Source organism: Geotrypetes seraphini, chromosome 1 (genome assembly GCF_902459505.1).
Source record: "Geotrypetes seraphini chromosome 1, aGeoSer1.1, whole genome shotgun sequence".
Lineage (NCBI taxonomy): Eukaryota > Metazoa > Chordata > Amphibia > Gymnophiona > Dermophiidae > Geotrypetes > Geotrypetes seraphini.
The window spans coordinates 314,778,092-314,791,091 of record NC_047084.1 but is presented as its reverse complement, the minus strand read 5'-3'; the positions used below and the strand labels follow the sequence as shown (position 1 = coordinate 314,791,091).

The following is a 13,000-nucleotide window of genomic DNA, read 5'->3' as shown; positions in this document are numbered from 1 at the left end:
AGAGAAAACACTGGTACCGGCAGCAGGGCAGCATATGCAATTGGCTGCCATCAGCGGCATCCTTTGGGCTTCAAATGAAGGCAGGACTGCCAGTTTACAGCAGCAATTATTTGGGGGACTATGCCCCCGCTTCTCCCAAGAGTTTCCACGGGATTCCCATCGGCAGCTCCGTTCCTGCAGGACCTTTGTGGGAGATGAGCAAGGCTATGGTTACCATGTGGCTCCAGAGAAAGGAGGACGGATTGAGACATCTGGGTTTTAATTCCATTGCTTTCAATGGAAGTAAACCCCAGATATCTCAAATCGTCCTCCTTTTTCTGGAGCCAAAAGGTAACCCTAAGCGAGGCAGAACTTTGTTTCCATGGCAGCCTTGATGAAGAAGCTTTGCATGGGGAGGAGGTGTGCACACAGAATGGGACAATTCCTCATGGCCATTTAAGAGCCGCCAGTTTAGCACGGCCTTTTCATCACAGGACTAGTTCAGCATGGCCCAACTAAGGGGGAGTGCTGATGGGTGGGGGTGGGGGGGTAAATTGCCTCCTGCTCTACATGCTGGATGCTAGCTCGATGTGGGGGCATTTATGATGGGGAGGATGGATTCTACCAGGGCGTCTTCTATGGACAGGAGAAGGCTGGGAGGCAGGGGTTGAGGATTGTGTTAGAGGGTTTGAGCTCCTTTAGAGTTTGATGAAACTCATCGTGTGTAACAGAGAGAAGCTGTGATAGGGTTATATCTGGTGAGATTCCAGAAGAGTGTGTTGGAAGTGTCTGGGGGGCTTCTGTTGAGTATGGTGTTGAGTGTGTTTGTCTCAAGATTACGACGGGAGTTCAAGGCAGCAATTTCCTATGAGGAATCTGCACGGGGCAGGAGTGTGAGAAGATCACTCCTGCCCCGAAAACCTGCTAGACCACCAGGTAAGGCTTAAGGGGGGCTACAGGGCTTAAAATAGCCGGGGGGAAGCGGGGGTTAGGGGCAGAACCGGCCCGAATATTATTCGTGGTTTTTTAATATTCACGGGCCGGCTCTGCCCCTAACCCCCATAGATATGGAAGGAAAAGTGTAATGTCTGATGAGTAGCTTCCTCCCTTGACATTGAGAGCATTACCACATTAATCAGTGTCGGCCCCATTGCTCAGCTAGGCATGGGCATCAATAACCACTCAACAAGCAGGTCATAGGCCTCCAATTCAGGCAGGGGCAGTATTATGGCTGGTACAAACACTCTTAATGCCTGTATACTTTGCAACTACAGCAAGCCCCAAGCTCCTCCTTAGGCATAGCCTGAATCCATTCATAGAGGGCAGGCATCAGTAAAGATTGGGCCGCAGCCGGGATGGAGACTATGAAACTGTTTGTGCCAAATGGGAAGCAGAGCCTCGGTTACATGGAGACTGACATGTCAGCATTACAACAACAGAGGGGGAGTGGTTCTCCCAACGCCAACACTTCTCAGGTGCCAGCAATGCTAATGCCAATGTCCATGCCCTGGAATTCCTGGCACCCTGCCTTGAGAGGGACCAATGTCAATGCTTCTTGGTCTTTGATTGATGCTTGGCATTAGGATCCCACAGTGCTGATGAAGACAAAGTCAAATTCACTTGCCTCTACGGTGTTGGGTCCAATACTGACTGGTCACGGGTTCCCCTCTCAGTGCCTGATGTCAATGCAGGTGGAGATCTCCTTATTGTCGATGCATTTCCATTGGCAGAGCTCTAGTACCATGGAAATCAATACTTTCAATGTAAATGTTGATAGACCAGACTTGGCGCCAAACTTTTTCAAGCAGCTGGCCTCTACTTTGCTGCATACACAAAACAGAACACACAGAGGTGTTGTGATCTATCCTGTTGCACAGGGAGCAATGCTTAAATCCACTTTAACATAAAGGGAAAAACTGCAGAAGCTAAATCAAATAGCTCACGTGAAAAAATACTTGATGCAACCTAGTCAATACTCAGGCTTAAGAGGGTGTCTGGAGCCAAAATAAAACAAAAAGGCCAGCACTACTAGGGTAAACTAAGAAGATAAGGGATAGGAAAACCCAGAGAAAAACAGGGAGAGAAACCTTGAGGAAAGATACAAAAAAAGCAAAAGGTTTGATGCTCTGAAAAGAACACCAAACACAATCCCTCTGCTCTGTGGAAAAGTAAAAACTGATGGTCTCGCATGCTAAAGACAGGCAATGCGGCACTCGTGCATGTGCAGTGTGATGCGGTGCCGCCGAAAGCCTCTTAAAGAGATATTACACTAGGCAGCATCCACACTGAGCTCCATCAGATGATGGCACACAGATGTAAGATACACTCTTCTGCTTATCCTTGAATATACTTTAAGAAACAATGGTACCTGGTCTTTATTGCACAACCAAAGTCACCAATCTCAGATTCACTCTTCTAACAATCTTTTTCACATTTTTCAGCTTTGTACATATTCCATTCATATCCCTTACAGCGGTCACTTGAACAAATAGAACTTGGGATAAAATTTGTTCCAAAGATGTTCTCTATGCCAGATTTCACCCCCACCAAATCATTTTCACATTTCCCAAGCATTTTTTTTTCCAAAAGTTCATTTACAATACTAAGTTCTGAACTACAGGGAGGATAACTTTGGCCCAAAATAGCAAGCCAAATCATATCCAAAGTCATCATATTAGGTTTGCGCATAAGAATCTTCAGTAAAGCAGCAAAAACAACTTCAACTTTTCCCACCACTGCTCTTCTGTCGGCACTACCAATGTTCCGGGAAGGACTACCCTCTCCGGGTTGTGCATTATTGGGATTCAGCATAGCAGAACTCTGACCCAGATTACCTTGTTCTCCAATAGTGTCAAAAAGATGCCCTCACTCCACCCAATGCATCTCCATGACCACTGCATTCGCTGCACATGGTTGGGGGAGTGGTGAGGTTTGAGCTCAGCGATGGCTCACTCTTCTCCACTTGGGATAGAGTCGAGTGAGACTTGCACTAGACCTGCATTCTCTGCTCCTCCATAGACTACAATATCAATAGGTCTGATAGAAGGTACAACCAGGGCTTAGTCAACTTGGTTGTTTACTCCTCCATTTACCCACTGTAAAGTAGCAAGACTGTGGCTAGCATCTAAAATGCAGCTGTCATCTTTGATTCACCCAAGAAAAATAGTTTTCAGGGTCACAATGTAATGCTTTGAATTAATGGTTATACCAGGTTTAAGGAAATCCATGTGAACACCACCATTTATATCCCAAAAGACTAACCATTATTTTTTTTTTTTCTTCATACGTGAACCTCTGAGATACTCTGTGGATTGACACTTTATTTCTGGTTCATTAACAATGATCCCATACGTCACTGGCTGTCATAATGTTGAAAAATTCCTCGCGTTCATTCTCGTTATCAGAACATCTGCTGACAGATCTCAGGTCTCGAAGCTTACTTTTCTAGAATTAGCATGTGAGGAGCCCATCTTGCACAAACCTTTTGCTATCCAATATAACCCGCACATTTTTGTGAAGTGCAAGTATGTCAGCAATCTTCCTTCGAGTGATCCTTACGAGTTTGTCAACCTTTCTGATGCAAAACTCATCCATTGCTGTCACAGGTTGTCCGCTTTGTTTTTGATTATACAAATCAGTTTTTGGTCCAGCAAAGAACTCGCATCAACACTTGTCATCACCATAAACAACTGCATTTGGTGGTGAATTTCAATTGGAGGAACTCCTTCCAAAGTGAGAAAATCTATCGTAGCCCGTCGCTTAAAATCACACTGATGAGTGCTCATTGCATGCTTCCATTTCACAAGCAATAGCAAAACAGCCTCTTCACACGGACACTTCTCGCCAACTGGTGTGAAGGAAGAGATGTCAAAGAAAAGTGAACATGCGGGGTGCATCAGTACTGCAATGTGTTCATGAATTGTGGAGGAGGTGGCATCACTTTTCATTCAACCCTCATATATAGGAACCTTATTGCCCGCTAAGTTTCAAGTTTTTCAAGTTTTATTAAGGTTTTGATTTGAACGCAATATCAAATAATTCAATGCGTTTAACAATAGTAATTGGGGGGGGGGACAAATAACAACCATTTAAACAATAAAAACATACAATCTTATCTATAGTTATTTGAAGATACATAAGGAATACAAGGATAAATTACATTTGTTTAAAATAAAATAACCAAAAAGAAAAAACATTTAGGGAAGAACAACATCAGGAGGGATATTAAAAGGAAGGTAAAGCTGCAGTGATGGGCAAGAGGAATTGCAGAAGAGATGGCTATTAAGTGTCAACATTGCACTCAAAGTTTGGAGTTTTCATCAATTGCTGTGGACTTCATACAGACATGCTGCTCTTTTCTAAAGCTTTTGGTCCAAAGGCTTTATACTTCTAATTTGGGAATTATGCACATAAATTGGTCTATAACTGAATACTCAAAATTTCACTAAACTAAGGGCTCTTTTTACTTAAACGCGTTAGGGCTTTATCGCGTGGAACAGCGCGCGCTACATTGCCGCGCACGCTAGGGCTTAACGCCAGCATTCAGCTGGCCTTAGTTTTAGAAACATAGCATGCGGTGTAGCGCATGGTAATTTCCCGCGTGTGCTAAAAACGCTAGCGCACCTTAGTAAAAGGAGCCCTAAATCTAGGAGTGTAAAAAGTGGATTGGCAAAAGGAGCAGATTTAGGGCAGGGGAAAAAAAAAAAGTAGTCAGCACTGATTTTCAGCACAAGAACTCAAACCTAGGCAAGTGAATGGCAGGTCTAAATCTATAGAATAATCAGACACAAGCTCTTAAACTAACATCTTATCCTTATCAAAAAGTTGTTATAGAAAAAAAAAAAAGAGGATAATAAGATGATCATAAAGAGTATAAATATATATCTCATATTTCCATCATAATACAAGGAATATTGTTCCTTTCAAAAAAAATTTATTGAAAATTCTTATCACCGATCTTTAGCGCACTACTTTAATTTCTTAAAAGTTCTCATTAAACATTGAATATACTATGAGAGATGAGCATGTTATAAATTTTAAGAACTCAGATCATAGGACCTCCTATGATCTAGATATCATTTCAGGTCCGCATCCTGCGCCCTGTTTTTTAATTATACATGCTCACTCCTCCCTCCCTACCTTTAAAGTCAAAAATATATGCTACTGTCTAATATCTATATTCATAAATCTTTCTGGTGGTAGGAATCCTTAAATAAAACCCTTGAATGCAAAAGCATAGGTTTCTTATATAGAATGTTACCATAATGAAAGCAAAAAGGTAACACTTATCTCAAAATGGAGTTAACCACGGTCAGCGATGAGACTACCATGCAGGTCTAAATCTATAAGCATAACTATTAAACTCCTAGATTAAGATGGATTTTCAGTTTAAAACTTCTGCTTATAAGTCTGGCTGAAGACAGGACACCTATCTTAAGGGCATAAATTTTAGGAGCCCAACTTGATTTTTAAATATCGGGCACTTAAACAGAATTTAAATAAACATGGATAAATAGTTCTTATATCTTATGGATCAAATATGAGAAGTATTTTGTACTTCATGCTTTCTCGGGTAGCTCTAAATTTAAAAAAAAAAAAAGAAAAGAAATAGAAAAAGGAGAATAAATTGCAAACTTCCTGTTTATGATCCTAACCACTGAGGCATTCCTTTGAGCAGTGGGAACTCTGCCAATTCCGCTGCTGCCATATCATCTCATCAATGCTTTATTTAAAAATAAGACTAATCATCGGGCAGCCAACCACAGATAATTCTGTAAAATTAGCACAAAGAATGAGCACATCTCGCACAATTTTGGGCAATCAATGGTTGTTGAGCCAATTAGGCCTACCAATTTTATTTTGCTTCTGGAGACACTTTTATTTACATGTGCAATTTAGCTTTCTAAACTGAACAACAAAATCCAGTACCAATTCATAGCATGCAGAGAACGGCAGCAGGGCAATGGAGAGGGCAAAATGTAAACAAGGTTAAATGTTACTTCTAAATGAGGACCAGGAAACCAGCATTTCCCCCCAAATGAAATGTTATGCCTCCTTGTTAAATGCTACTATTATGCAAAAATGAAGATAAATTCAAGCAGACAGAAAGCTGCAATCAATACGTGTGGCATGTGGCTTTGCACGTTTATCAGCATTCTGCTTATGCCACATAGTAACTGCTGGGACACCCACTAGTGGCACAAAGCAATGCAGTCTCCACTGACTTGTTTGAGAGCAAACTTTTATTTTTTCATTTCTTGACCAACACAAATGGCTCATTTTCAATCAGCCCCACAAGACCGAGTGGACTAAGTTCATACATCTATGTGCACAACACAAGCAGCAGCGTTGTCCAGAACTTATGCCCAAAGGCTTTTCCTAAATCAAACGCTGTGACAAACATCCACTCCCTTGTCCCAAGGAAAAAGAGGACTGGCCTTCCTGTTCTTTTTTCTTTTCTTCCTACTAACCTGTCTTGAAATAATCCAGCTGGTATGCTTTTGAATAACTACACTTCTCCCTCCGTATTCGCGGTTTCCATATCTACAGATTCGATTATTTGCGGTTTTAAAACAAAAAATGCTTTTTAATTTTTGGGGCTATTTTAAGCCCTGCAAGCCCCCCCTTAAGCCTTACCTGGTGGTCTAGCGGGTTTTCAGGCAGGAGCGATCTTCCCATACTCCTGCCCCGTGCAGATCGCTCACAGGAAATGGCTCGAGAGACTACGGGAGCTCAAGGCAGCCATTTCCTGTGAGCGATATGCACAGGGCAGGAGTATGGTAAGATCGCTCCTGCCTGAAAACCCGCTAGACCACCAGGTAAGGCTTAAAGGGGGAGGGGGGGGTCTTACAGTGTTTAAAATAGCCAGGGGAAGCTATGGTTAGGAGCAGAACCGGCCTGAATATTATTCATGGGTTTTTCATATTCGCGGGCCGGCTCTGCCCCTAACTACTGCGAATACGGAGGGGGAAATGTAACTGACAGTCATTTCTTTTAAATTATTGAAGGTTCTAAACTCAACCTAAAATACCCTACTGTGGACACAGTGAAGGCATTTGTTCAATATTTGACGGTGGTGGAGACTGAGACCCATAGAGCTAGCGCTCGAAGGCTGTACTGCTCTATTCCACCAGTCAGGAAAGCTGGAAAGTTATGTCAAACCACCCTTGTTTTTTTATATATTTTAAGTATCATGATTATCCACCTTACCATTTCATTCCAGGGTAATAACTAATAAAGACAATGATACAAAAAAAAAAAAATCCATTAAAAACAATGCCAGTTCCCAGGAAGAAAAATTATTTTGCCAACGTCAAAATCCTACCACATATGCAGAGTCTTCCTTATGTTTAGCCAATTGCCTGCCCCTTTCAGGCTGAAGAGGATTCATTTTAGGTGCATTTTACACAAGCAGGAGTACTCTTTTTGCAGGCTTTGCCCACTCATTCTTCCATTTACTTGGTGCAAGTGGCTGTACATGTCAAGAAGCAAAGACCCAGATAAAGGATAGGCTCAGAAGTTGTTTAGGAGAATCGTGAGGGAGAGGCTAAAGGCTGCTATGTTGACATTAGAAAAAGGGCAAGGGTTGCTGAAAGAGGTGGCAGAAACATGCCACTGTGCATTGCTTTGTACACTCACCTTGTTGCTTTTCTGCAACTCTACAGGGCATCAGGAAATGGGCTCAGCGCTAAGCTCATATTTGGTGCACCCAGGATAGAGGGAATTTTCAATTATTCTTTTTCACTAATGTTTGCATTAAAATACATTACCTGGAAAAAATGAATGGGGGGCCCTTACTGCTCACAAGTTAAGCCACCATCAACCAGATAGCGCTATCTGGTTAACTCTTCCCTACCTATGCCACACCCCCCAGGAAAAAAAATCAGAAAAAATAACATGTGTTTAGCATGTACTGAAAGACTAACTGCAAAATGCTTTAATTGTCCTGTGGTAAGCATTTTCATGCATGCTAAGTGAATGTTAGGGCTTAACACCCTTTAGTGCAGTGGTCTCAAACTCAAATCCTTTGCAGGGCCACATTTTGGATTTGTAGGTACTTGAAGGGCCTCAGAAAAAATAGTTAATGTCTTATTTTTTTGTTGTTGTTTAAATCTTTATTGATTTTCAAACTTTGATAGTGCAATACAATTGGTAAATTATAAATACTGCATAAAATGCACTAATAACTATACAATTATTACATTAAACAATCTACTCCTATCCTCATCTTAATTATTAATACAAATGATGTGATTTCAATATTATAATTAAATAATTTAACTCCTCAATGTACATTTCCCTTCCCCCACCCACCCACCCTGGATGTGTAAAGAAATCTAATGAAAAGGGAAGAAACATGACCCTTACTGTAATGCAACAAAAGTAGTCAATGGACTCATACATCATTAAAGGACTTACTAATCCCCAAAAGTTCCGTCATCATTCTTTCATACTTATACGTGGTACACACATTTACCCACCAAAAAGTACAATTAATCCTGTCATGGTTCTTCCAATTATGTGTGATCAGTTGAACACCTATTCCTGTCATGATTAAGAAAAGGCGATTTTTATACTTGTCTAAAGTAGGCTTAACATGAAATAACGTACTACAAATTACAGCCTCATAGGATATGGGGATAGATGACCCAAGAATGAGATTTATTTGTCCCCAAATTGACTTCCAGAAATTAAGTATCAGTAGCCAAAAATATAACAGATGATCCAAAGTCCCTATATTAATGTCTTATTAAAGAAATGACAATTTTGCATGGGGTAAAACTCTTTATAGTTTATAAATCTTTCTTTTTGGCTAAGTCTTAATAATAATTTTGTAATTTATAGCTAAAGAGACATATGATCAAGAAACTGTTTTAGTTTACTTTTGTGATTATGATAAACATATTGAGGGCCTCAAAATAGTACCTGGCGGGCCGCGAGTTTGAGACCACTGCTAAAGTAGATATACCACTACGGGCTCCTTTTACTAAGGTGCGCTAGCATTTTTAGTGCATGCATGAAATTACCGCGTGGTACGCTTCTAGAATAATGCCAGCTCAATGCTGGCGTTAAGGTCTAGCGCGCATGCTATTCCGCACGTTAAGGCCCTAACGCACCTTAGTAAAAGGAGCCCTATATGTCAGAAGGAGCGTGTTCCTTTATGAAACCAATAAGCAGGGGTATATCATTTGTTTTTGCATAAATGTACATTGTGGTGTAGCCATCTTCTGGACACCAAGGAGCTCATCTGCCAAATTATTATCCATACAGATCTTATTTTACAAAAATCCCTAAGCAAATTAGACAAATGTCTACTCAACAGAACCTTGCCATTTTCAAAGCCTTATGTCAGACACAGTAAGCTCAACAAAAATAGAGATCAAAATATACGCAGCAATACTAATTAATAGGATCTTTATCTACCAAAAAATAGAGGAAAAAGCCTCAGAAGTCCAGAGATGATACAAAGCCACCAATCAATGTGTGCCAAAACCTCTAAAATGGACTGAATTTCTTTCATTGGCATTTAAAAACCTCCATCATTGAACCCAATGTGTAATACAAGATTCACCAGTTAGCAAGCACTTTTCTTAACACCCAATGGGGACCCGTGGACACCTGGAACATGCTTCCAAATGAGGTAATAGGACAGAATACAATACTGGGTTTCAAAATGGGGCTGGATGACTTCCTGGAAGCGAAGGGGATTACAGGATATAGATAGAAGGTTACTCTACAGGTCATAAGCGAAAAGCGTATGACAGTTTTAGGGTATGAGCACTATCAGGGCCTGGATCTAAGGGGTCGACGCGTGAGCGGACTGCCGGGCATGATGGACCTCCGGTCTGACCCGACAGGGGCAATTCTTATGTTCACAAATGCTTCTTCAGGGGATCCAAGTGCTGTATTAGAAATAATTAGGATATCTGCAGCACAGAGGGAATGCAGGTATCCTATTTTTTATGATGCAGCACTCGGATTCTCTGAAGAAGCATTTGTGAAATAGGTCCCTGTTGGGAGTTAATAAAAGTGCTTGCTAACTGGTGAATCTTGTATTACACATTGGGTTCAATGATGGAGGTTTTTAAATGCCAATGAAAGAAATTCAGTCCATTTTAGAGGTGTTCGCACACATTGCTTAGTAGCTTTGTATCACCTCTGAACGTCTGAGGCTTTTTTTCCTCCATTTTTTGGTAGATAGAGATCCTATTAATTGGTATTGCAGTGACACAGCAAGGACATAAGTACTCCAGAAGTAGCTTGGAAATGGTATGAGGACCATTCAGCTAGAATTTGATTTGCCCGCATTAACTCTATGCTGTAAGTAAAGAAGATGAAGTAGTTGGATATTGAGGAACAACACTGGGGGGGGGGGAAAAGGTGGAAGAAAAAGATACTCTAAAACGGTTTCTTACCATCCAGCAAACAGTCAAAATGAAGACACTGCAGGTATTCCCTCTCTCTCATAAAGCCGTTCAGCGGTGTTGCCCATCCCTCTGCTAATACTTGTACCCACTGCATATCTACCTGTTAAAAAATAATTGACAAGATTTCATGTTTATGAATGAATACAAATAAGTTGTATCCGATATACACCATAAAACCTTGACCCCCCAGTGATGTCATCTGTTTTCCTTTACACTTACTAGAATCTGCTTAGAAGTGACCTTCTTAACCAGGTGAGAGCATACTACAATCTGAGAGCCAAACCCGACCCACTGTCACAAAATTAGTAGTCCACTTTAAATCTTCAATTTTGAACTTCCTTCAGTCACTAAACGAATGCAACTGGGTTGGAGGGGGGGGGAGGGGAGGAACACAGACTACATTGGCCTCCCCACCCAATCATAGTTCTCCCCGTTTTAAACACTTCCATACCTCACAATTTACTTATGTTTGCTTATATTTACAAAGACTAGGGGACACTCAATGAAGTTACAAGGAAATACTTTTAAGACCAATAGGCGGAAATATTTTTTCACTCAGAGAATAGTTAAGTTCTGGAACGCGTTGCCAATGGTTGTGATAAAGAGATTAACATAGCTGGTTTTAAGAAAGGTTTAGACAATTTCCTGGAAAAAGTCCAGTCTGTTATTGAGACAGACACGGGGGAAACCACTGCTTGCCTTGGATCAGTAGAATGCCGCCGCTCCAACAACATCCTGCGTGCTTGTACGTGGTGAACGTGTTGTTGGAACAGCGGCCGGCTTGACCGGGAAGTTGAGAGGTCCTGTGCATGCTTCTGGAGGATGGCGGCTGGCTTGAATCGGAAGCCGGGAGGCGTTGGTAGATGGCAGAGGCATCAGCTGAAGCGGGAGGGCAGCCGCACGAGGACCCCGAGGGAAGGAAGCCATCATGCTGCAAGAGCTGCAGCACCCACAGGCAGGTACCCACCCCTGGGCCACCATAGTGAGAGCTCGTTTTGCAAGTCAACACTCGTTTTGCGAGTTAAGGTTAGCGGGAGTGTTTTGCTCATCTTGCAAAACACTCGCAAACTGCGTTACTCACAAACTGAGGTTTGACTGTATAGAGAAAAAAAAATTGTTTCCAGGTCATTTTCTATTGTTCTCATTTTCAACATTTTTTGTCTTTATGTCAAACTTTTTTTTAACTAAAACTTTCATCAAACAAATCAAACTTGTATGTGTCAATTCAAAGGTTAATGCATGCTAAACTGATTCTGCCTAGCAGGAAATATCTACAAACTAAATCCAGGCCCTTTCCATTACACACATTGAAACCCAGTCCAACTGTCAATAATCAAAAGTTATTACTGTCCAGAGAAAACCAAGGTGGTCCATGCAAAATGATCTGTCATCCTCACAGCCAGAAATGTCTTATGTTAATTCACATTACCTTACTGCAGGTTGCATTTTATATAGAGGGAGGAACCTTCCTTCTCAACTCATCCTCAAGCATTGCTCAAAACCTGATGGACATGGCGGTCAGGAAGGTAAAGGCCATCATGGGGTTTTCAAACACGAATATTTAGTGCCTGACCACAGGGCTGCCATCAAGGCAGTACTACCAGTCCTGCATTCAGGGGCCCGGAGCTGACAGGGGGCCCGGGCTCCCCCAGGGTCCTAAGCCACAGTTCTTCAACCACCGGTCCGCGGACCGGTGCCGGTCCGCCCCAGGTACACAGGAGAGAGCTGGACGGGGGACCTGCAGAGTTCAATACATCTCGAGCCGCGAGGCTCGTCTTCTGTTCCTACCTGCCCTGCCGCTCACATATAGCCGATCGGAAGTGTTCTCCGATGTCAGTGCTGATGTCGGAGAATACTTCCGGTCGGCTATTTGTGCGCGGCAGGGCAGCCAGGAAACAGGAGACAAGCCTCTCGGCTTGAGCTCTGTTTTGCTGAGAAAGTTGCAAAGATGGGCTGGGAGGCAAACGCGGAACACAAAAGATGGGAGGGAGTGTGTTTTGGACACAAGGCATGAACTTAGGAGAGAGGAAGGGAGGGAAAGAGATGCTGAGGTGGGGGAGGGAATGGGTTTTTGGACACAGAAGGCATGGACTTGGGAGAGAAGAAGGGAGGGAAAGAGATGCTGAGGTGGGGGATGGAATAGGTTTTTGGACACAGAAGGCATGGACTTGGGAGAGAGGAAGGGAGGGAAAGAGATGGTTGTGTACACGAGGAATAGGAGAAAGGATAATTTTTGGTCATAGGGAGGGAGTGAGGTACAGATAGTGGCATACCAAGGTGGGGGAGGGAGGCGGTCCGCCCCGCCCCGGGTTTACGTCCCAAGGGGGTGCACAGCTGGCCACCCTCCAGTGTTCTCCCTAGGCCGGCAAACTGCGGCTCTTTAGCCACTTGAGTGCCACCACCGCCATCGGGAACAGGCCGGCGACAAGTTCTCCCTGCTTTTCCCTGTGGGTCTGACCAACTCTCGCCACTCGCATCAATTCTGACGTCGGAGAGGACGTTCTGGGACAGCCAATCGCTGCCTGGCTGGCCTAGAACGTCCTCTCCGACGTTAGAATTGACGTCGGGTGGCGAGAGTTGGTCGGCCCCGCAGG

At 42.8% G+C, this 13,000-nt stretch overlaps 1 protein-coding gene across 2 annotated transcripts in view; it reads right to left on the bottom strand.

The window, feature by feature from the left end:
* Window positions 1-13,000, bottom strand: part of PAPSS1 (3'-phosphoadenosine 5'-phosphosulfate synthase 1) — a 180,334-nt gene that overhangs the window by 85,110 nt on the left and 82,224 nt on the right. For both annotated transcript variants that reach the window (XR_004540447.1, XM_033956484.1), the window contains exon 7: window positions 10,395-10,506. Coding sequence is in view for 1 of the 2 variants with exons in the window: in XM_033956484.1 (XP_033812375.1) it covers window positions 10,395-10,506 (112 nt within the window). In the remaining variant the exon portion in view is untranslated. The remainder of the gene's footprint in view (window positions 1-10,394; window positions 10,507-13,000) is intronic.